General features: G+C 52.6%; 9 protein-coding genes across 9 annotated transcripts, besides 1 other annotated feature; 5 read left to right on the top strand and 4 right to left on the bottom strand.

Annotated features, from left to right (window-relative positions):
- Positions 1-24,240: part of a sequence feature (contig 1.132 1714..254738(1)) that runs on past both edges of the window.
- ANIA_07775 (uncharacterized protein) lies at positions 885-2,213 on the bottom strand (the record flags this gene model as incomplete). Its single annotated transcript, XM_675952.1, has 3 exons — positions 885-1,824; positions 1,872-1,979; positions 2,152-2,213. 3 exons carry the CDS (start codon positions 2,211-2,213, stop codon positions 885-887), a joined length of 1,110 nt encoding a protein of 369 aa, XP_681044.1.
- Positions 3,601-5,713, top strand: ANIA_07776 (Zn(II)2Cys6 transcription factor domain-containing protein; the record flags this gene model as incomplete). The annotated part of the gene is made up of 4 exons (XM_675953.1): positions 3,601-3,646; positions 4,049-4,140; positions 4,248-4,751; positions 4,961-5,713. 4 exons carry the CDS (start codon positions 3,601-3,603, stop codon positions 5,711-5,713), a joined length of 1,395 nt encoding a protein of 464 aa, XP_681045.1.
- Positions 6,122-7,864, top strand: ANIA_07777 (putative amino acid transporter; the record flags this gene model as incomplete). Its single annotated transcript, XM_675954.1, has 1 exon — positions 6,122-7,864. The coding sequence occupies one exon, from the start codon at positions 6,122-6,124 to the stop codon at positions 7,862-7,864; it is 1,743 nt and encodes a 580-aa protein (XP_681046.1).
- On the top strand, positions 8,388-9,484 carry ANIA_07778 (uncharacterized protein; the record flags this gene model as incomplete). Its single annotated transcript, XM_675955.1, has 2 exons — positions 8,388-8,640; positions 8,775-9,484. 2 exons carry the CDS (start codon positions 8,388-8,390, stop codon positions 9,482-9,484), a joined length of 963 nt encoding a protein of 320 aa, XP_681047.1.
- ANIA_07779 (uncharacterized protein) lies at positions 10,877-12,334 on the bottom strand (the record flags this gene model as incomplete). Its single annotated transcript, XM_675956.1, has 2 exons — positions 10,877-11,993; positions 12,042-12,334. The coding sequence occupies 2 exons, from the start codon at positions 12,332-12,334 to the stop codon at positions 10,877-10,879; spliced, it is 1,410 nt and encodes a 469-aa protein (XP_681048.1).
- On the top strand, positions 14,126-14,600 carry ANIA_07780 (putative glyoxalase family protein; the record flags this gene model as incomplete). The annotated part of the gene is made up of 2 exons (XM_675957.1): positions 14,126-14,259; positions 14,327-14,600. 2 exons carry the CDS (start codon positions 14,126-14,128, stop codon positions 14,598-14,600), a joined length of 408 nt encoding a protein of 135 aa, XP_681049.1.
- Positions 14,775-15,930, bottom strand: ANIA_07781 (glycoside hydrolase family 43 protein; the record flags this gene model as incomplete). The annotated part of the gene is made up of 3 exons (XM_675958.1): positions 14,775-15,272; positions 15,328-15,516; positions 15,595-15,930. 3 exons carry the CDS (start codon positions 15,928-15,930, stop codon positions 14,775-14,777), a joined length of 1,023 nt encoding a protein of 340 aa, XP_681050.1.
- On the bottom strand, positions 16,572-17,579 carry ANIA_07782 (alpha-ketoglutarate-dependent dioxygenase AlkB family protein; the record flags this gene model as incomplete). The annotated part of the gene is made up of 1 exon (XM_675959.1): positions 16,572-17,579. The coding sequence occupies one exon, from the start codon at positions 17,577-17,579 to the stop codon at positions 16,572-16,574; it is 1,008 nt and encodes a 335-aa protein (XP_681051.1).
- Positions 18,657-24,114, top strand: ANIA_07783 (putative Rho guanyl nucleotide exchange factor; the record flags this gene model as incomplete). Its single annotated transcript, XM_675960.1, has 3 exons — positions 18,657-23,021; positions 23,067-23,336; positions 23,383-24,114. 3 exons carry the CDS (start codon positions 18,657-18,659, stop codon positions 24,112-24,114), a joined length of 5,367 nt encoding a protein of 1,788 aa, XP_681052.1.

Consider the following 24,240-nt stretch of genomic DNA (forward strand, 5'->3'; position numbering starts at 1 on the left):
TAAAAGCATGCTGTTGTTGATTAATGGTACTGGTATATATGAATTGCGGTAAAAGCTTCAGGTTGAGCCTGGTACGGCGGGATAAATGGATATTGGGCTGGTTAATATGAGGACACTGGCGTCGGATACCCTATCTTTGCTTCTTACTTTCATTTTCACTCTTCTTTCACCTATGATCTTCTATTTCGTCACTCATTTGTTTCTCTCCTTTGTTCCATTGCCTTGGTCACAAGGACGATCAATGTGCTGTGCGCATTTGCGTGAGTATTAAGAGTCGGTTATGTATATCTGAAGGACCCAGTAGTGATATATGTTGACGGTCTTATCCTGTCGCTAGCCAATCGAATGGTTGACAACCGTGATGTTTGCCACATTGTCTGCGAGGATTGTAGGCTGTATAAGCATATTGGTAGTGTTCGAATATATATAGCCGGCCCCGGACTCGAGGTTTGGTAAAGCGAATCTAGCGTTGAACTCAACCAGAATAGTCAAAGATTTTGATCCGCCCGAGATCTATTTCTGAAATAAATTTGAAAAAGCCTCTAAGGGTTCAGAGTACTTAGTGCAGTGCGTCCGCGAGCCTCTTGACGGCAGCGTTTCTGGGTGTTTGGCAATCAGTACGTATGCCTCTAGTATTTTTCAGTTGCTAGAAGCGACGAGACAAGGGACCAGGAGATCATTGAGAAAGGTTCAGCGTTTGCAGCATCTATGAACTAATATATCCAGATGAATGCACATGACGGCAGAGATGGACGCTGAGAATAGAACATAGGGGTAATAGGTTGAGTCCACATTAGACCAACGAACAGTCAGCAACAAAGAAACAAAGCAAATAAAGAGAACAAGAGCCTATCGTTAAAACACCGTGCAATGAAAGCAGCATACTAAACGGCACCGTCTGGCTTCGGAGACGGCGCCCTCGGTCCTCGAGCATTTGACGCCGTACCCGTTGTGAAAGCGTCCTGACAGACCGGCCATCTCTCAGGCTCCTCCCAATACTTCGTATGGTGTTTGTTCTTTTTCATCAAACCCGCCAGATCAAGGGGATCGATAAACGTCTCGAATCTGGATCGCGAGTCGACCCACCCGGGACCCATGCGCTCGGTCGCCCCGTCGAAATCAAGATACCTCTTCTTGTCGCGGGACAAATACCGTCCAGGATGAAGAAGGTTGATCCAAAAAGTGAAGAGGACCATGGGCGCTGCATCAAGCGCGTAGAGGAGCCATTCTTTCCGTTGGAAGTACTCGCAGGTATCGCTGCATGCGACGCCCGGTGGGTCGATGGTGTAGAGAGCTTCGACGGCGCGGTAGATACACCGAACTAGGACGAGCGTCGAGGTACCGTAAAGAGTGTAGAAGAGGAACCGCAGATTCCGCGGGAGCATACCGGCACGCGCGCATTTGCGGTGAAGCATTGCCACCATCGAGACGAGCCCAATCTCGACGACGCTCTGGAGAACGACGGACACGGCGATCAGTGCCGCGCCGCTGCGGTACTTGTCGAGTTCCGTGGCGCCCGTAGCGATACGGGCGCCGCCAGCGGCTGTGAGGCCCTCGACGAGGGTGCCGATATAGACAAAGAAGAAGACGGTGCGGTTAGGGTTGATCCAGGCGAACATGGGGATATAGTGCATGATGCGGCCGAGGATGTTGTATGCCGACGCGGAGAAGACCGGGGGTGCAGCGTAGACGAAGACTGTTGCTGCAATGTAGAGATCTACATGCTCTGGGCTATAGCTTGAGATGGCGCGGAGAATCCAGCCGACTGTGTAAAGAAGAGAGCCCCAGAACATCCAGAAGGTGATTCTCCAGAAACGATAGCGGCTGTAAAAGTTTAGCATCTCTGGGTACAGCAGGGTAGGGATACTGACAAGTTCTGGTAGATGTGCATGGCCAGAGACAGACTCAGCACACAGGCAAAGACAATAGGGAGCACATGGCTGGCCCTGTACTCGTAGATGCCCGTTTCAGGGTCCATACTGGGCAGAGTCGACTAGGGCGGTTCTCTCCTCGCAGTGTAAAAACGAGAAAAATAAGAAAACGAGGGAAAAAAAATAAAAAAAGATTTGCCAGCTGTTGATCCTGGACTTGGAACCCTACTATATGCTGGAGACTCCTGACCACTGCCTCTTGCCCTGTATATGGACGTACCATGCGGCGGCACATAGCACCGAAAGCAGTTTAGATGCAGAAGATCTAAGCATAAGGCGCATTGAGGCTGACCAAGTACTCGGAGCAGTTTCTGCGCTTCTTCCTACCGGCAAGATCATTTGCCCAAAGCCAAATGCCAAGCGGGCGCAGTTTACCACTCGACCTTCAAAAGAGAATCCATACAATGAGGCGCGATATGCCCACCCCATTGCCGTCTTATTGTTTGTACAGGTAGAAAGCTATTCTGCCTGACGATTGAGGCATCAATAGCTGAGCATAGTAAACCATGGCTGGAGGATGGGCGCCAGATCAGGCCTATTTTGGCTTAGTGCTGGCATAGAACTCGGCCAGTTAGAATTATCCTGGTGGGAGTATGTCTACTCCGAGTAGGCACGCTGTAACCACGATGAATATAGGAACACTGAAAAGGCAGTCAGACAGGACCATATAGAGGGACAGTAGTCGAGCTCACCACGGCAAGCGGCTCGCTTTTCATCTCCTTTCTGGTGCCATGACGATTGCCCAAGATATAGGTCACGGTAGTCCAGTTCGTCCAAGTCCCTTGGCAAGTAGCGATAAACGCTAACCTACAGGCAGGCCAACTCAATGCAAGGTGTGATATTACCTTGCCGAAATGCCCGGGTCTCCGGCTCCCTAATCAGTTATGTTTTCTCAGGTCTTAGCGTATCCAGACGCCCTCGACTTCTTGAGCCCGCTTGACCGCGAGGCACGGATGCGCCACAGCCCTACCCTGCTTTTCCCAGGAGATTTATAGGAGAGCGTTTGCCAGTTTCGTTACGAATAAATCGAGAAAGCTTCGACAGTCGTGTATTTTCTAGCCCAATCAGTCGGAATTCCCGACGAAGCACAGAGCGCTGTTCTCAAAAACCCTTTCTGAATACTGGAATGTACAGTCCTCCTCACTTGATCTGAGAGGTAGAGCTGGATGATGGTTTCCTTCGTTGGTTACCGCAGACACAGCTCGTAACTGTCATGGTCCTCTTTGCAGGGACCTCATCGAAGTCTACATGTTTGAACACCACGCCCTTCGCATAACAGTGACGCTATCAAGGAGATCGAGCATGAATGTCCTCTCGCAGCTCGACGCTGCGCGCGTATCGTCTTCTAGAGTCCGGAGTATAAAGATCTCGGCTTGAGATGCGGAAAAAATATCGCCGTCCTGTCGCAGCTCAGCCTCATCCTACTGGCCACGGCGAAAGGTTGGTTAGCTGGAGTTTCCAGTTTGGTGTTTGCAATGGAGGATTGATATTGAGCTTGCGATGACAGCGGGTGCTTTGGTTCCCTCGACAGTCTTCAGCTAGACCCTGCCGTCGGTGGACCAACACGTACCTTCACAGCCAGCTGTATTGGGACAGTGGCAGTGGCAGTAGCAGCGCAGTAGCAACGGGCATGAAGAGTCAGGGTACAATTGTTTGTTGTTTGATCACAATGCTCTTGATGATCGGCAGGATCTGGGTCGCCTGGAGGTACAGAGGTACGAATATGCCTAGACCATATATGTTAGTCTTATAATAGCTGATAATCTATAGGATAGACTCGCTAGAATAGGTAGGAGATCGTCTTTACTAAGCCTAGTCCTTCACGCTTGAACGCGCTGTCCTTGTTGGATATAACGATGTTAAATATAGTCATTTTCATGGAGGTCGAGTCAGCTAATGTCGAGGAGCAAAGAATAAGGCAGGCTTCCGGGCAATATGATGATATGATGATCAGCTCATATTGGCCGGCAGTGACTGTCGGTCTGCCGATATTCATCTTCAGGCCTCCCAGCGACTTATCAACGGATCGACCGCTGCGCCTCGTTCAGCCGAGCTTGGCATCCCGCGTCAACACAGCTGTATCTTTTTTCTGAATTTCGTCTATTATGTTCTAAAAGGCGACGCAGCGATCAATACCGCATCGTCCGTCACTATGCCGGGTGTACCATCCGGAAGAGGCTGTGATCAGTGCCGCAAGTCAAAGAAGAAGGTGGGCAACACAACTCCCCCACCTCCCACTACGGGTCGCGCCGACGGCTAAGACTACCTAAGTGGATATTGTGCTGGAGCTAGATTTTAGAGTTAACATCTTCCAAGTGCGATGAAGCAAAACCCGTCTGTACCCGATGTGCGCGCCGCAAAATCGAATGTGTTGGCGCCGGCGAGAAACGCTACAAATTCATGGAGCAAGACCCGGCCGTCGCCAGAAAGCGAGTCCTAACACGTCAAGACGCACCGGAATTTCGAAACGAAGTGGTTCGTCGTATCGCGGCCAACCCGATAAACAGTGCCACCCTCCTAGGACAGCGTCTTGTGGCGGCCATTAAGCCGCAGACGGACTTGAGGTACAACCTGGCGTGGGCGTTTGGTGGCTATTTGGTCCGCGTCCCCCAACGCTTGGGCGTGAACGAGGCGCTCGACGCGGCCGTCGACGCCCTCGTCACGGCCCATCAGACCTTTGCGTCTTGCAAGGTGATCACAGTCAGCTCGCTGACCAAGTACTCGCGGGCTCTGAAGGCATTGAGACGGTGTCTGGATAACCCGCTTACTGCCGGTACATCAGAGACGCTCTGTGCGGTATCAGTGCTGCTACTCGTCCAGGTAACTGACCACTCCTCTCGCCCAGTCAATTCTTATATTGCTGACTTCACTAGCATCTCCTGGGGCCCTCCGACTTGCGGTGGACTGGCCATGCGGAGGGAGCGGCGAGGATACTCAGGGCGCGAAGAAGCTGTGCTCCTCGCGACGACTTTGAGCGCGTACTGCTGCTATCTCTGCGGGGTCCAGTGGTACGACTCTTCTATCTACAGATCTACCTAGATGCCAAGACTGACGATGAGCAGCTCTTCGAAGGTCTGTTCAACCCACGCATAGACTTGACTCCGACGGAATGGACCGAGCTGGTACAGAACGAGCTCGACGCAGGGACGCCAGAGGGCGAGATGCTCCTCAACCTGTCACGGGTCCGTGATATTCTGAGCCGGATCAAGACCAACGAGCACGGCTTAGCCGGGCTGCTGATCCTGCAGGCCGAGATGAGGAGCCTGTACACCAAGACCCGGCAGATCTGCGAGACATTTCGCGCTGAGCTGCACAGAATCGAGAATCCCGTCCAGGACAGCCTACCGAAACCGTTCGGTCTTCCGCCGACTTTGCTCCACGCCCTCACGCAAAGATTCTACGGTCTTGCCATCACCATTGCTCTGTACATGAACTACGCTCTGGGAGCGATAACGAGGGATGTCGACGTCTCCGCAAATGCCAACTATTTCGCCCTTGAGATGATCACGATCGCTGAGAATGCCATCCAGTATCGGCCGTTTGGCGCGGGGTATGTCACTGTGGGGCTGACCGCAGCACTGATGACGGTCAAGGACCCGGGACTACGCGCCCTGCTCCAGATCTGGTTCGACGACTACCGCGACGACTTTAACATGCCAGACATGGACAAATTGCAAGAGGCAGAGAAGTTCGCTCTTTTAGACCCGTATCGGTCGCAGCGCATGCCGGACGTAATGCCCGAGACGCAGGAGCATGCTTTATACGAGCCCATGCCGTTGTAGGCCGCCTCCCTCAAGTATGAACACTCTAGTGATCCTCCTCTAGTCAATCACCTCTAATGAATCACCTCTAGTAAAACACTTCTAGTAAAACACTTCTAGTGGCGTCCGTGTAGTTTATTAAAGACCAGTTATAATCAGAAAACTTCCAGCTTGTCTCATTGTCTAGACCTTGCTCAGTATATGGTGGCAGCTGCCCGGTCATGTGACTGCTAGTGGAGCCGTTGATGCAATGCTGAGAACCGTGGAACTGCGCTCTGGCAGTCCTGGCAAGATGCCAGTCAAGGAGTCCAACACTCCCACTCTCGCTCGTCCTCATGCCCTTCTGCCAGTGCCCTCAGCCCTCAGTGGCTATCACTTTGTCCTCTATCCTTTACTGCCTACCTCAATAGCACGACGTGACTCAACAACATGCCAGAACCGTCGTTAAGCTCCTCCCACCACGGCTCCCACCACGGCTCCCAACGGGACGAGGCGATCCTCTCCCAGCACCTCGATCCCCAATACACCGCTGCTCTCCACGAGGAGGCTATCCTCCCTGATAACGGCGATGGCACTGCATCGAATGCTACCGATGTCTCGGAGCCCCAGTCGTCGCTCCTTCTCCAGGGGGGCGATATGCACCGCGATCTCTACCGTCTCGATGCCAAAACAAAAAGAGCTAGGATGGACAAGCGAGCGGCGACGTTTTCTGCGGCGCCTCGTGGAAGCGATCTCTTTGAGGAGGCAGTAGCGCCGCTCGAACCGGGCAGCTTTCGCCGGAACTTTATCCGTCAGCAGGGCCAGGATCATCCGGCTCTTCACCGCTCGTTCCTCGAATACCTCGACCTCTACGGCAATTTTGCAGGCGAGGATCTGGAGGAATCCGAGGAAGAAACCGAACAAGGAGAAGAGGAGACGCAGCAAGAAGCGGAGCGAAGGCCGTTACTTGGGACACAGAGGCACAGACGGTCGCGTTCGTACCGGCCTGGTGATGCCTCGAATGTGAAGACGTTCTTCACCCTGCTCAAGGCGTTCATTGGGACTGGGATCATATTCCTGCCAAAAGCTTTCCGCAATGGAGGGATCCTGTTCTCGTCGGTCGCTCTGGTGACGGTCGCTTTGATCTCGACTCTGTGCTTTCACCTGCTTCTCGAGTGCCGGAGACGGTATGGCGGAGGGTATGGCGATCTTGGCGAGCAGATTGCCGGATCCAAACTCCGGTCATTGATCTTGAGCTCAGTAGCCATCTCTCAGATTGGGTTTGTTTGTGCCTGCATTATCTTCACGGCCGAGAATTTGAGGGCGTTCTTCGTGGCTATCATGCCCGAGACAGTCCACTCGCTGTCGACGCTCCGGTTGATCGTGCTCCAGCTGGTTGTGCTCATTCCTTTGACCATGATCCGGAACATCTCCAAACTGGGCCCGATCGCGCTCCTTGCTGACGCGTTTATCCTGTTCGGGCTCGGGTACATCTACTGCTACGACATTGCCAGTTTAGCGAGCCGAGGGCTGGCGCCGCGTGTAGACTTGTTTAATTCTGACTCTTTCACCTTGACTATCGGATCGTGCATTTTCACCTTTGAGGGTATTGGTCTGATTCTGCCTATCCAGTCGTCCATGAAGAAACCGCAGTGCTTTGATAATCTGCTCTACACAGTCATGTTTATCATCACCGTCCTTTTTACGGGAGTCGGAGCTCTCTCGTACGCCACGTTTGGCGCCGACACCAAGACAGAGATCATCAGCAATCTTCCCCAGAACAGCCGACTGGTCAACACAGTCCAGTTCCTGTATTCCATCGCCATCCTAGTGGGGACTCCAATCCAACTCTTCCCGCCTGTCCGCATCATAGAAGGGAATCTTTTCGGGTCAGCGTCCGGTAAGCGCGATCCAGGCATCAAATGGAAAAAGAATAGTTTCCGGACAGTGGCCGTTTTGGCGTGCGGCGTTATTGCGGCTCTGGGCGCTGGTGATCTGGACAAATTTGTCTCACTGATTGGATCGTTTGCGTGTGTACCTCTGGTGTACATCTACCCGGCGTATCTGCATTGGAAGGGAGTGGCTGAGTCTCCATGGGCGCAACGCGGGGATATAGCCATGATGGTGTTGGGATTTGGTTTCATGGTCTATACTACCGCTGCAACGGTATCAGTCTGGGTTGCTGATTCGTGAGCGAAGAGTAGCACTGGTAAGGCAGAGTAACGTCGGAGAATAAACGAGTAGGCTTGGCTTGCCTTTAGGATAGTATGCAAAAGAAACCAATCTGAGAGACATCGAGTTCCGAGACATACTATAAACAGTTCTCGGCTTTCATGTTACTCAAATGGCTTCGCATTGGCTCCATGCAGTTGGCCTTAAAGCCTAAAGCTTCCAAGCCACACCTTACGCATTGACAGAGATAGCCAGTGGAGCTGGATGGTTTGCGGACGTGGGGATCGTCAAAACCAGCGAACCACTACCCTAGGCCACTGTCAGCCCTAGCCAACGCGGCACGAATCTTTCAATATAACAAGGTGGTGTGATTCGCCCAGCAGAATAAGCTTGAGGCTGCCAAGTGGCCGGCCGGGTTGGCCGCTCCCGATGGATACTCAGGTTTCAGCTGCTTATGCCTGAGGGATATAAATGCGTTCCTGATCACTTACCAGGGCGAGCGTTATAGAGACCACCATCCTGCTCCACTAAATGTCCAAATACAATGAGGTTCACATCGTTCCTCACAGCGGCGTTCTTCGCGCTTGGTTTTGCTCTCGCTGAAAACCATGCCACCACTAGCGATAGTGGCAGAACATCACCATCAACAAATACAACAAGCACATGCTACAAACTCGACGGCTCTGAGGCCTCAGACCATGTACCCTGCGTTACAGGCTACAGTGTAAACTGCTGCCATGAGGACGATATCTGCTTGTCCAATGGCCTCTGCTATCAACAGGGCAATCGAGGGATGGGTTTGTTTCGAGGGAGCTGTTCGGACAGGGAATGGGGGGAGGGGTGCTATGCGCCTTGTTGTATGTTGCCTTGTGCATCTATAATCTCACTGTTGAGAGAAAGACCAGTTGCTAACTGCGTTCCCATTGTCCAGCCGACTATAATCGCGACACCGGAATAGCAATTGTGAAGATTAGCTTCGAAGATGAACCGCAGTATTGCTGTGGCTCTGTAAACACACAAAGCGGCGACAGTGATAATGACGATGAAGAAAATGATAATGGCGAAGCCTCCTGCGAGTTTGGTAATCCATTCCCTATACCCGCTGGAACGGCGATACCAGACATCGCCGGGCTATCGTCCACATCAGAGCCGCATGCAGACGACAACGCCAAAGACTCTTCAGATACCGACTCCCACTCAGACTCCCGAACTCCAGCCCGAATGACGACTCCCCTCGCTATCGCCCTCGGCGTCGGAGTACCGCTCGGTCTAATCCTGATGGGGATCATCCTCTGGGCGGTCTGGGAGCGGCGCCGGCGACAGCTACGCGACGAAGAGACAGAGCGGGTATTAGGTGCGGATGGGGTTGCGCTGACGGGGGCGGGCTCTAATATGGGCATGAGCATGAGAGCAAATCTGCCGGGCTTGCATCACCGGTACGGCCCGATTCCGAGCTATAGTGGACGTGGGACGCCGAGTCAGAGTGGGTTCTTTGTGGCGCAGGGTCAGCCTTTGGGAACCCCTGCGGGCACGCCTCCAGCTGAGCAAGAGCAAGCGCAACTGGAGGCGCAGGTGCATAATCAAGGCGAGGGTGTTATGCTGTCCCAGACTCAGGCTCGGGCGCACAATGAAACGGTATAAATGAGGTGAAAAAAACAGATCAGTGTTGCGATCAGGGCTCGGCTCCAGCATAATCTGGAACTCTCAATGACGGAATACCCTGATGTTGGACCCGTGGTGCCGGTATGATATCGGAGAGTTACCCCAAAGAGTATCGTTTGTACTGCCATACCGGTGTATTCTGTTCATTTCTGTAATTTTGCAAAGCGATAGATATGGCTTGGTATGGGCGGCGTCTTGGTAATCTCTAGCATAATATAGACAAGGGCAATGTTATCAGTACTTGTGGTACTTGTGCTCATAGGTTCGTTGAACAACAGTAGAACAATTCTTACAATCGTAACTTCGGCTCCATATCTGCATATTTTCTTATGCAAAGAATACCTTGCAATTCAGACCGACACAGGAGTTCAGCCCTGGCGTATTCACAACTGGCTATTCTGGGTCCCTGTATAGGGCACATAACCTGAGTATATGAGAAACCCTATTTGCGCAAAGGCTAGCATCCAGCTCGTTCAGGTTAAGGTTTACGAATGACACCTTTCCTGTTGTTCCCAATCTCCAATATTGGTTATGATATATAATCCAAAAAACCTTTCCTTTCCATCTTCATGCTACATGAATTGCACGCATCAATTGAAGGTATGCGCGGAAAGCACCTCGGTGCGAAGCTGACTTCCTCAGAGCGTCGAAGACTCAATACTCGTACCCAGCTGAACGAAAGGTAAAGTTGGTTGAGATTCAGTCCTAATATTTGACGCCCCATTCAGATCCCGCAAGAATGGTTGAGGGTTGAGGTAGTCGGTCGCAGGAGTCATCAGAGGTTGTGGACATGGTGCTGAAAGTTACATATATGGGAACGTTGCCATTGTATATGAGGATGAAACTCTCCAGCACTGCGCGGAGAAAGGCCAAAATCATGCACAAGTCAGGGAGGTGGGCCGTATTTGACCGATTGACTGATGGCTAGATCTAAACACCATCTCTATATAATATACTTCAGAATTTTGCCCGTTTCATTAATCTATATATCCGTCTCCGCAGCATTCGATCTCTGGCCTTGATTCGATGTCAAGCTTGCTTTTCTGCATACGGCGCCAATCTACTCATCATCCTCAGTCGCGGGCCATAAATCAAAAACAGGACCGGAATTGGAATCATAACCACGGCAATACAACCAAGAAGGGTCCCTGCCCACTGGATACCCATGTTATTGAACATCTGCCGCGTGAAGAGCGGGAAGACGCCACCAACCATTGAGCGCATCATTGTGTTTGCGGCGAATGCGGAGGCGGCACTAACCAGTGACCGGATTGATTAGGTGGAAAGACAAAACGGGGTGGATAAAGGGAAGAGCGTACAAGTTTAAATAAGAGTCCAGGATATAGTTAAATCCTTGCATAAAGATGGACGTCAGACCAAAGCCGACGAAGACTCCAGATGCGGTCGGGGCCATCCAGTGGATAGATATGCTGAAGCCGGTCCAGCCGAACCTGTTCTCATTCTTAGTAACTGTTGTAAGAAGCACAAAGGTTGACTATACCAGAAGAGTCCTCCTGCAAACGCAATACCACCAGCAATACACGGCGGTAGCCGCCATTCCGGGACGGGAACATTATTATTCGCGATCAACTTCCGCGTATACGACTTGTAGAAAGAGAGCACAAACGCTGCACCCAGGATCTCGCCGATGATGAGTCCAATAAACGGTAGTCCGCTAACACCGAGCGACATCCCATGTACGCCTTGAAAGACGAGCGGGAATGCTTGCAGCATGGCGTAGGTCAGCCCATAGAGGAAAGACATGTACAGGGTCATGAGGAAGGCAATGGGTTCGGTGAAGAGGATCCTGAACGGCCGCGTAAAGTTCTTGGTAAGAAGTTCACGGATGTCGATTTCGAGTTCTTCCTGGCGAGCGTGAATGCCCCAGTTGCGGGTCTGGCGGCGAAGGATGGCTGCTTTCTGCACCAGGATGGTGGGGGCGTATGTTTCTTGCGCGAAGATGACAAGTAATCCTAAAGCGAAGAAGCCTACTATCGCAGGAACATACAGTGTCCACCTCCAGCCGAGATAGCTTTCTGCTGTGTATCCTCCAATGAATGGTGCCGTGTACGGCCCTAGGAACACGGACATGGTATATACCGCGATAGCAATGCCGCGGTGGTGACTGTTGAAGAGATCCGACAGGCTAGCTGGTACTAAAGCAATAAGACTGGCAGCGAACAGTCCAGAGAAGAACCGTGTGAGCATGACCGTTTGCGTATCCTTTGCGGTAGCCGTGGCGATAATGAAGATATCGAACCCGAGCATCCCTACCAGCAACGGCACCCGTCGGCCGATGAGCTCAGACATGGGCGCCCATATCGTCGGTCCAGCAGCAAAGCCAAGCACATACAGCGTCGTCCCGAGCGCAGCAACTTCTCGTCCGTAACCAAACTCACTCATAGTGCCCGGAGTAGCAGTAGCAAAGACCGAGCTGCCATAGGCGGCAACTAGCGCGGCAAACGTTAAGATGCAACCTAGGGCCACACTGCTTTCATCAGCACCAAGCCGGTTGAATAGGTAACAGGATACCTACCGCCTTGTCATTGGCCAATTTTGAGGGTGCATCAGGTCGTCCGGCCCCTCAAACTCAACGATATATGCCTCGACATTAGGTAGGTCCGGGGGATAAGGTTTGCCAGCGCCGAGAGGCAGCCATTGCTCTCGAGGAATCCGACTTCGGCTCGACCCGACTGTCTCCTGCTGTTGGAGTCGATAGGTGTTGATGCGCTCCAGCTCGATTTCGTCTTCTCCATGGCTCGGGAGGTGGCCCGACTCGGCATCAAAATCAGCGGAGCTGTCGTCCCCGGTCTTCTCGGCCGACACCATCCTGAATCTTGACTCCCTGCTGCAGACGCAAAACTTCAGCACAGATAAGCGCCATCGCCCTTCATATAAAATCTTCAGCTGTAGCGGGTCCCAAATTCTTAGAGGAGTTTGCTGGTGGGTCAGTGGCCCATGGATAACACCATCGGAGCCACAAACAGCCTCTTCTTATCACAAGAGCGGGAGAATTCCGCAGTCATGGGCGTAAGGCAGGGGTTCCAACGCCCGAATCCGGTGCACAAACTACCACTGCACATTTCTTTGATATTGGAGCAGTGGTGTTGTGGGTACATGGTTCCCGACCTTGCGGACCGAGCGCCCGGGTGTTCGGCATGTCCAACTGGTTTCCAAGGATTCTTCGCTTTGCCGAAATAACGTTGCCGTGATTTTCACGCGCAATCTGAAGTCGCTCCGTATTCACTCGTCATCTTATGCATAATTTCTATTCGAATCTCGGAGAGTGATTCTGTACGAGCTTTTTCCTGGCGAACTTCTGTCATTTGGCGCAAGCTCAACTGCTTTCAGAGGCTTGAGTATCAATAGTGGCATCGCCCGTTCCGGGTTTATAGCCCGTATGCAAGGCTTGGCCATGCGACCATCTGATAATGAAGCTCATGTAGTTGATATCTTGATGATCGGATTTGCTGTGAGACTGCTCGGAGCCCTATGGCCCAATATGGTACAGATCGGCTCTCTGCTAGGAAAATTTTCTTTGCACTCTTGGTAGGGTATAATGAGTTTCGGCGCGATTGATGCTATCCCCTGCGCCAATGGTAGCAAGTATGAATCTTTTCTTGATGACCCGACGTCTTTTTCCACGAACTGGTGTGCAAAATTGTCGTAGTCATGGCATCTTATCACTTGTGGCTCTTCACTAAGGCTATGCCCACTTAACAGCTGTCTGATCGTGTTAGTATTGGCCCGGAAGGAATTTTTATATGTGCTTGCCTCCCTAAATAAACCGGGGCGATTTCTTCCTCGTTGCCGCCCTTTTGTCCTAGACGAATACCTCGGAAGGAAGCACTTTAAAGCATGACTCGATGAGCCAGACCCGTCGATCGAGACACGAAAACCGGCTTTGAAGACTTCCTGGCAATGGATAACACTGGCATGATGGCGGTGACAACGATGTCCACGTCTCCCTCCTGGCTTTAACACAGCGCGGTATATTTTCCATTCTCGCGAGACATTGTCGGGTCCGTTTTAGACGGTCTTTTGACTGGGAGACATCTCGCGAGTCGAGTTGACTACGCGGCCAAATTCTGGAGACGTTAGCAAAACGATATTGATGATTGAGGTTCAGCCAAGTGAAGGAAGGAAATGTCCCGGAGGGACCGGATGGACCGGATGGCTGCGGTAGTTGCGCGTTTAGATCTCTCTAGAAGATTGTGCAATATGGGCGCCCTACTCTGGCAAACGCACCTCTTTCGCCATTTTCCACCAATCTATTCCCACGGTGTCATTGGTGTCACTTCCACAGACTCCAGCGGTGTTGCTCAACAAGCTGGTGCATAGGCCGGGCCACGTGAGAGATCGGGAGACCCGGCACGCGACGCTCTTTTAACAGTTTCGTTCAATGGGTCATATTCTCGGAAATTGAGTCCAGTGGATGTAGTGCGGATGGTCTAATACTATGAGTTGCAAAGGTGTACCTGAGCTGGCAGTGCGGGAAACTGTTTCCGACATCGCCGACGAAGATGGTGAAATGGTGAAATGCGGGGAATAAATAAACCCCTCTCAAGCTTCCTCCAGGCTCCCTCAGCCATTCCAGTATCACACCACAAAACGACCAGCATGATCACTGGTCTCGCACATATTAACCTCCTCGTCCCTGCAGACTCCCTCGAGCACGCCGAGGCCTTCTACGGGGGAACCCTCGGCCTCACCTCCGCACCAGTCCCACATTTACAGAAGGGCACCATCTTATGGTACCACAGTCCTGGATTCAATCTCTCATCAAGCCCAGTCAGTATGCTAACAGCTTCGCATTAACAGGTTCAATCTCGGAGCGTCTGGTCAGCAGATCCACATTGCACCTGGCATCAACGAGTCCAAGACCTCTGATAGGCATCCGTGCTTCAAGCTTGAATCGTTAGAGAAACTGCAGGAACTACAGCAACGGATATGGGACCACCATGTGCGTGGAGGGGATGCAGCGCCGTTGAATGTAGATAAGCCGGGTGAGAACTCAGGGACCAAAGGGGTCGAGTATCCAAGTCGGTTTTTTGCAAGGGATTTCGCGGGAAATAGGTTGGAGTTTAGTCTATAGACAGCTACAAGGAAGGATCTTTATGATGACGGTAATAAGATATTTCGCCTCAAACGTTTCCGGCTTGTGGCTGGCCATCTAGATGTACTATAAAGAACATGGAGATTGGTGAGGTTGATGGCCATAGTGTATCCTTGGAGCCCGAAGCCGATCCTTTATGGCTATGCGACAGGCCTACAGCGCCGATAACGCATTATACTGCTCCTGGGTAACCGCCAAAATCGACAGATGGCGCATAAACGTCAAGTCATGCTCTTCATCCTTGGCCCAGTTGCCAGATGTCACGTCACTCGACTCCCAGGCAAAGACACCCGGGTTACTGCCCACGCGGTCACAAAGGAGGTATGCCTTGCCCTCCTCAACATTATCCCAGAACGGATACGGCGCCTCGAAGCTCAGGCTATCCTCGATTGTGCCGTCAAGGGGTGTCCACTCGCCGAAGAGACCGTCCGTGCTGATGTCCTGGATGGGTGAGGTGGTGGCGCCGTCGACATAGTACCGTACCAATGTGCTGTCATCGACCTTCAAGAAGGAGAGATCGATGGCCGTCTCGTTGCCCAGGTTGATATATGTCTGGGGCTCGGTGAAGGTGCGGAAATCGCTTGTATATGCGTACCGCAGGCTGCTGGGGAGGGCTGGGTCGCCCGTGTGGTTGGGGTCGTCTTCAGCAAACTACGTCCTGTCAGACTTGACTTAGTCAATAACCAGATGGGGGTTTGGAACGCACCAGCTGCGCTGCCCAGTGCACGAAATACTGCCCCTGCTCCTCGTCCCAGATCGCGTCTGGCGCCCACGCCATTCCTGCTCTCTCGTCTTCCACCGTCACAAGCCGCTCATCAGTCCAGTTTATTAAATCGGTACTCTCCCAGACGAAGATTGCCCGTGAGCCATTGCTTGACGCGGCGCCCCAGTTAGTCTGCACACGTCGGTCAGTACCTACTCGGCTACCCTCTTGTGACGACCTTCAAAGATTAGAGGAGATGGAGCTACATACGGTATCGATATCCAGATCTGTCCCGATGATATAGTACTTCCCCTCGTCTTCTCTCTCGCCGCGAATTATCGTTGTGTCTCTGATCGCTTTAGTCCCCAGAGTGGGAGAGACAATTGGATTCCCGCCATTGATTGCCTCAAACCCTAGCGGGTCATCGTTCGAGCTGAGAGCAAAGTAAACGCTCTCGTCTTCGGTTGTCCAGTAGACGGCTAGGTAGCCCACTTTCGGGTCATCGACTATCTTGTTGGGACGGTTGGGACGTTTGGGACCCAAATGGGGGAGGGCAAGGATGCCCGGGATGGAGAGAGATAGAGCGGCTAGGGGGAAAAGTCTCATTTTGCTTTATTCAGGGTCTAGCTCAATTGGGCAGAAATGGGATCTGGTCATTCGAACTCATTCACAAGACTGAGCTGAGGGCTCAGCAGATATGCCTCTATTTATGTCTTTCCTGCCCCCCCCAGAAAACCGCCATCCTTCTCAACCCCATCATACCACATTCAACCGGAGCTTGAGCTTCAGCCTTCTCCTGCGGGATCTTGGCGCGCTGTGAACATGAATGGCGTTTTATCCGTCATGCAGGTTGCAGGCTGAGGCCTCGAATGATCGGCAGAACCGCCGGTGATTGTCCGGAATAGTCAAGCGTCTAGGGCCTGAGGTTTCGTCAGTAGAGCGCTATCCCCGCATTTACAATCTAGTTTGTGGAGACTGCAGTTGGCGTCGGGTTAATGCTGTACATTCTGCCGAGGAGAAGTAGTTGGAACAGCGGTTAATAAATTGGATATCCTAAAATTCCCCCGAAATGTTTATGTAGGTCGATAATGCAGGTAACAGTTTCGAGTGACGTCATTTGGAACGACCCTAGTGCACGTAGACTATAGCTACGGCTCTATTTTTCAAGAGATAAAATCTCTCCAAGTGGCTATATAGGTTCACGGCGCAGTTATACCAGTATCAAGTCAAAAACAGCTTATATAGACTCATGACCCGACTTCCTCGGTCTTTGTACCAGACTGCGCACGCATCTTCCCCTCCTGCTCATCCCACCGATAAACAGTGCCATTCCCAACATTATAGTTATAATAATTGTTGGTTCCCCCAGGCACAACCGCCTTACGAAAGGTGATATTGATTCTGCCCTTCTGCGACTCCCCTCCTTTTCGTTTCGGGATACTATGCAGCCAGTTCGACTGTGTCTCGCCGCGCATTACCACCATATCACCCGACGCAAGCGAGAACTTCAACGGCTGGTTACTCACCCCGGGCGCCTGGCTCGGCTTATGCCGCATCAGAAAATCCCGCTGGGCCCCCAGAGAGATGGATGCAATAGACGGGTTTGGGCCTAGGAACCGCTCGTCGTCCGAGTGGTAAGAGATGCTGTCGTCGCCGGTAGCGTAGTAGTTCACTAGGCAGAAGTTGTAGCTTGAGCCATCACCAACCGCCGCTTCAACCGCTTGACGCAATTGATCGAGGCATTTGGGGATCGGGCGCGGTGTATACTGATACTTGTTGTCAGGGATGGGTCTGCGAGTTTTCACGTCCACTGGGACCAGCACATCTGGCCCCAATTTTGATTCGGACTCCGTCGCTGAGGCTGGAACAAACGCCGCCGTTGCATCGATCCCAAACACCGTCGTGAACCGTGGGGTGTTGATTTGCGTGGTCTGGCCCCCGCGTTTGATAGAATACTGGACCCTGTAAAAAGGGAGCTCGCGACGCAGGAACTGAAACAGGTCCCGTGCCGTAGGAGCAGGAATCAGCGGGTGGAAGTAGAGCAGGTCCAGATGGGGCTGGTTGGCGATTCTCTTCGACTCTGCTCCGCTCAGACTAGCAAGAGCGCTGGCGAGCGATGGGGGTAGAGACGCGATGGGATGAGGATAGCTGGAGTGGTGGCTGTAGGAGAGCGGCAGCTCCTCGTCCGCCTTGAGCTTCTTGCTCTTCGGGGGCGTGACGGTCTTGTAGAAGGATTCGAGTGTGCGTTTGGCCATGACTGATCTGTATACTTGAGATACTGACCAGTAAGAGTTCGAGCGATCATCGTCGGTCTAGGTGTCTGAGCTGTGAATGTTGATGGATGATGTCACTGCAACGTCCTCGAAATTCGTGCTAGACCAAGAATTATCTGAAATATCTCGAGTTTGATTCTATGCATGTTTTGGACTCAGGGGCCGAAGTGACTGTTGTCAGTGTCAGCTATATATAGTTTATATAGGTTGAGGCTAGAAGCTGGCAGTTGGAAGCGAAACCTAACAGCCTGTGCACAATATGGGCATACATAGCAGGCACATGGGTTATGACATTTATGACCTTTATGATCGTTGCTTACCATTTATGCAGGCATTCTCCATCGAAGTGAACCACGGATTGGTAGCCGGCTCTCACACCATTCTATTACCCGTATGAACACAACGATTCCCCTAGTTCGTACCTCTAGTTCGTACCTCTAGTTCGATGCCTTTAGTGTTTCAGGTTGAGATTCAGTAAGCTAAAATATCAGCTGAGGTTAAGCAGTCAGCACTACTCAGCACTGCCGCATATCGGCTACCGCAATGTTGGATGGCATCAGCGACAATGAGTTTCGCAGCTGCCCGTCAGTTTGGTAACGAGTATACATTGCTGGGTGTCGTATAAGCATCACGGGTCGTATGTTAAGATCGTCGCTTGACCTGATATGAAACAGATTGTGGGCAATTCAGAGCGTGGCTGTTCGTTGGGCGAGACCACGTGCAATGAGGCTGAATCGGTCCCTTCTGGGAACTCCCACTGTGGCCAGCACCAACTCCACTTCATCTCCTCTCACTCATCGCCCACTCCAGGCACTTTTCTTTTCTGGCGCCTTGTCCTGTCCTTGTTCCGGTGTTTATTTTTGATCGATCGTATTCTTTTCTTTATCTTCTTCTTGTCCCTCGCTCTGTCGGGGTTTCTGCCAATCCGTTTATCTGCCGCCCTATTGTTAAGACATGAGCCAGCCTGTTCCCGACCGGATCCCCCAGAATTGACGGTCGCACTCACCGCGCCCTCTCTCTCCCGAACCTCACCCTCCATCTCGATGTTCGCTTCCCACCATGGCGAACTATCACAATGGCAACCCGCCTTACGGCCAGTCGGGAAACCAGCCGCACTATGATGCCTACACCCCTCCGTCGACCGACCCGCCGCTTCGACGTATGCCCAGCTACAGTGCGGGGGACGACTCCAGTCTCTTCGCTCCCCAATCCAGCCAGTCGAGAGTTGCGGAGAGCCACCGCTATCCGAATCGTGCGAGCGTGGGCGAGTATTCAGGGTCGTTTGGCCAGCGCGATAACTACGCCGATCCCAGATATGCCCATCTTCCCTCGGCAGCTTCGCCGCGGGCCCGCGCCCAGTCCCAGTCGAGCTATCAATACCAGTACGGCTCACTAGGACCGATGTCGCCTACACAGCCCTCGTACAATCCCCAGCAGTATGCCGCGCCCCCGACGACGTCACAACAGCATACCGGGTACAGCCCGTTGTCGTATACCTCATCGAATTCGTACGGCAACGGTAACAACAATATATCGCCCACTCATCAGCCGTACAACCCGGCCGCTTACCAAGCGGCCAGTCTTGGAAATCTTGGGTCTCCCACAATCCAGCGCCAGTCGAGCATGCTTTTCGCTCAAACGCCGCTCTCTCCCAACCCGTATGGATCGCCGCACTCTTCCTTACCTCCGCCGCCTCCACCCCGTGGCCCTGACCATCCCTACGGCGGGCGACCCTCAGTGGCATATCCCAGCACATCACCTGGAGCTCAGTATGGATTTTCACAACACTCATCCACCGCTTCGACCTATAGTCTTGCCTCTCCCACCACGCCGGGCACAGCCTACGCGTCCGGCAGCGGATCTCTGTCCAGCATGACATCGTTCAACTCGCGGCCGTACGGCGGAGTTCCGATTCCATCGCACATCTCCCATCCGTCTCGCCTTTCCGATCCTAGCCGGACGCCGTCCGTAGACGAGGAGCCGCCTGAGCCTCCAGCGCACCTTTCTTCGGGCGATACTTACGACAAGTCATATGGTGAGGTGCGCATACCAGCGCGATCCCTTCCGACGCCGCCGGTACACCAGCCCCAGTCGCCGCTGTCGCCCCAAAGAACGGACACACTGACGCGACATCCCCAGGCGCGGCCGCTTCCCGGGCCCCCAGTGGAGACTGAATATGGGCATATGAACGGCACAGCACAGCCCGCTGACCATACCCCTGGTTATGATGACTTGGTCCGAGAAGTCGACGCCGCTATCCCAGACAAACAATGGGCCTCTTACCAGATTGATAGGCCACTCCATATTGACGGGCATTCCCAGGATTCTGTTGACCGGCTGAACTTACCGGACTCGCGCCAGCCGTCTTCAGATTCGGTTATCGCCCATCTTTCCCCTGATGAGAGACACACACATACAAACGGAAGTATGGCCACAGGCACCTGGCAGTATGTGAACTACGATGCCTACAGCGATGAGAGCGAAGCTGAAGCCGAGGCGGGGCTGGCAATGCTGCGGATGGCCGATGAGGAGGAGCGGGCCCAGGCCGAGCGGTTGCAGGAGCGGGAGCGTCGGGAAACGAATGCCTCGACGACCAGTTCGCTTGCAAAACGCCCGTCAGTTACGGCTGCATCGCCGATCCAAGCCACCCGTGCAGATTGGTATCCCACCCATAGTGGAAATAATTCGCTAGGACATTCTCCGTACGATGATACTGCTCTAGGCGCACCCCCGTACGGCAATGAAGCCGACTATTCTGGCCATCATCAGGTTGCGACTTCGGGCTCCCGGCACAGCTCCAATGCTTCACGCGAGGATCGGGCGGAGTACTCCGATGAATATGACTATCCCCCCATTGAAGACGATTACGCGTTTCATCCGTTCCCTCAGCTGCCTTCAACCGCACGAGTTGACGCCGGAGGCACAGGCGGTCTATCGGAGCCCAGCGCATATAACCGCCGGATGAGTTTTGATTATGGTGAGGAAACCGATGGCTCCTTACCGCATCGCAGGCAATCGCACCACTCAGGAAGTGAAGGTTCTTTTGAAGAACCTGGGGATCTGTTCTTCCATCCTGGAATGCGACCACTTCCTCCACCTCCGGAGGAGCCTGCGGATAACGCGAAACTACTACCGCACCTGCTGCCAGCCGGCACATACCGACAATTGGAGCCGGACTATTCATCCCCATATGTTCCGGCTCCTTCTCCAGATGTGTACGCAACGGCCGCACCCAGCCCTACCCAATTCTCGCGGTCTACATCTTTGACGAGTCATCCCATTGCGCCTCGTGCTGACCCTCCTATCAGATCCAAGACCGATGCAGATAAGTTAAAATACAAGCAGCAACAGGAGATGCTGCTGCGGCAGGGAGCCCTGAAGCTTGATTCACCTATGGATGCTGGGGCCGCTGCAATTCCCCTCGATCTACCTGTAATCCCCGCCGGTCGCCGCAAGAAGTTCCATCCGTCGAAACTGTCATCCGAGGATTTCCGACGTTGCGCTGAACCATGGGCGCTCAGCGCTGTTCTAACCTGGATCCGGGATCTATCTGAAGAGGAGAATGACCTGAAAACCCACGCCGTAGTCGATGCTATCGTCGCCTTGTTTACTCACAAAGTTCCGACGATGAATATTGCCGATGCTGAGACCCTTGCGGCGCGAGTCGTGGAGAACATGTTTGACCAAGGAGCTCTCATTAAGGACGAGGAATGGGTCAAGTTCGGCAATGGACAGATTTCTGGTGTACTGTTTCAGATTACGGGCACCGGCTGCTACTCGCCTGTGTTACATGAGCAAGAGACGGATGCCGAAGTTGTTGGACGCTGCTACTCGCATCACTGCATGCGGACGCTAAGGAAGGTGAATCTTAGGGCGCAGGACATGGAGCCGCAGAAGAAGGCGGAGGATTGGGTGACATTCTACAAAGTTTCAAAAGAAGTATTGGAAAAGCACCCTAAGAAAGAGATCGACCGGCAGAACAATCTGCACGAGATTGTCACTACCGAAGATTCTTTCATCAGCCAGCTTGATGTTTTGCGAGAGCTCTATCGCGATCGACTGGCAAATTCTGAACCCTCCATCATCCCGCCGAAACGCGCAAGCAAGTTCCTCAATGACGTCTTCGGAAAGGTAGACGCGGTTAAAAGAGTCAATGAGGAATACCTCCTGGCACAGTTGAAGTATCGACAGAAAGAACAAGGCCCCTTCATCGTCGGGTTCAGTGACATCTTTCGAGAATGGATCCGCAAGGCAAAGGCCGTGTATACCAGTTATGCGGAGACCTTCCCTTACGCTAACTATCTTATTCGCAAAGAGGCGGAGAGAAATGTTCTTTTCCGGCAGTTTCTCAGCGCAGCCCGAGATCACAAGATGTCTAATCGTCTTAGCTGGGACACATACCTGAAAGCCCCTATCACTCGTATTCAGCGGTATACTCTGCTCTTGTCGACAGTTCACCGCAATATGCCAAAGGATTCGGAGGAAAAGACCAATCTGGCCCAGGCCATTGAAGAAATCAAGGTCGTCGCCTTGGAGTGCGACAATAAGGTCGGCGAAATGAGCAAAAAGGTCGACTTGAGGGAGCTGGCCTCTAAACTGCAACTCCGGCCAGACATGAGAAAGCGCGTGGAACTCAACCTGGACTTTCTGGGTAGAGAGGTTATTTTCCGCGGAGACTTGCAGCGCCCAGGCTCCCGAACACGGTTCTTGGTTGATACGCATGCCATCCTCTTTGATCATTTCCTCGTGCTGGCTAAGCTATCTGTTACTAGAGATCCAGCAAAGCCGATCAAATATGAGGTCTATGATGTATCGAAAATGCCTATTCCGATGGATCTTTTGGTACTTGAAAGCACCCAAGAAGATCCCGTTGTGAAGTCAGCGGTCAGAGGAGTGGTTGCCGCGGGCCAGACCCCCCAACCTGGTGTTGTTGCACACTCCAATGCGGACAAGGCTCTAGTTCCTACGACGGTTCTTGAGAGCTCGAAAGACGACAAAGTTCTGTATCCTTTCAAAGTCAAGCACCTTGGCATGAATGAAACGTACATTTTATACGCTCCTTCGGCGCAAAATCGAAAGGACTGGTGTGATAGGATCATTGAGGCGAAGACCAAGCATGCCGCTTCACTATATGCTCAGAATGCAGAGCCATTCCGTCTTCGTGTCCTGGCGGATACTGCCTTTGCCAGCAACGACAGTTCTCCTCCAACTCACACTGCAATCATTAAGGGCACACCTCTCCACCGCGCAGTTAAAGACGTTGAAAAGCAGTACCCCGCTTCGGCTCGACCGAACCCGATTTGCCGGGCGGCGGTTCATTGCGCTACCGTTTTCGAGCAACCTCCTGGGCGTAAAATGTGTGCTATTGGGACTGATTACGGGGTGTATATCTCGGAGTACAATGATCCCAGGGGCTGGTCGAGGGTAAGCCCAATGTATATCTCTTGCTGAAACCTACTGACGTTACAGTCAATTGCTATGGCCCGAGTAACGCAGATCGCGGTCTTTGAAGAGTTCAACCTTTTCCTCTTGATTGCCGACAAGTCCCTGATTGCCTATCATCTCGACGTTGTCTGCCCTGCTAGCGGCGTGCCGACTGGCGCCGCCAACGACTCCACCCGGCGAGCACCGCAGAAGCTCTCTGGAAATCGAGAAGTGGGCTTCTTTGCCGCAGGACACATGAAGGACCGTACGCTTGTTATGTACAAGAAGCGTGATGGCCTGTCGTCGACGTTCAAGGTTTGTTTGAGTAGAATCATTGATGAACCTGACTAAAGTGAAATAGATTCTGGAACCTGTTCTGCAGAAATCTGCCTCAAGTCGAAGTCGATTTTTCAGTTCTCGCCGATCGAACACTGAGTTTTTCCGTGAATATGACGAGTTCTACATCCCCGCCGAGAGTTACGGCATTAACCTGTTCCATTCGTCCCTTGCTATATCGACCCAGAAAGGCATCGAGATTCTAACGCTCGATAAAAAACAGACTTGGTCTGTCCCTGAGTTCCGCACCGACGCCCAGGAAGCCCAGGCTCACCTCAGTGAGATTGGCCGCCGGATTAGTGGTCTTCGACCGCTGGGTATGTTCCGTCTCAGCGACACGGAGTTTCTGGTTACCTACACCGAGTGTGCGGTTTACGTCAATCAGCACGGCGACGTCTCTCGCAGTGTGGTCCTAGAATTTGTCGGTCGCGCTCACTCGGCTTGTCTTTACGGCAAGTTCCTGATTCTCTTCAACGACGACTTTGTCGAGGTCCGCAACGCCATGAATGGTCGGTTACGCCAGGTCATTCCCGGCCACAATGTTGTCTGCCTTGATGATGGTAGCCGCCTCCCTGGCTCGGGAGTGAACAGTATACCAACCAGCTCTGGCGACACCGTCAATCTCTCCAGTGGCATCTCGAATGGAGCTCCGTTGGCTAACCAAGGCCGCACGGTCAAGATTTGCATGCAGCATCCTCACTACGCGCGGAACCTGGTTGTCCTTGAGCTTATTGAGAACGAGGGCTCGAAAGATTAATTCTGCCCTGCTTTGGTTTTACCCATCTAAATCCATACCTTTCAAAATCCTGTTCTTCAATCACCGCTTCCCTTCGTATCTTTGTTTGATCATGATCATGGTCATGATTGGGCATTCTGACAAATG

Source organism: Aspergillus nidulans, chromosome IV, assembly GCF_000011425.1.
Source record: "Aspergillus nidulans FGSC A4 chromosome IV".
Lineage (NCBI taxonomy): Eukaryota > Fungi > Ascomycota > Eurotiomycetes > Eurotiales > Aspergillaceae > Aspergillus > Aspergillus nidulans.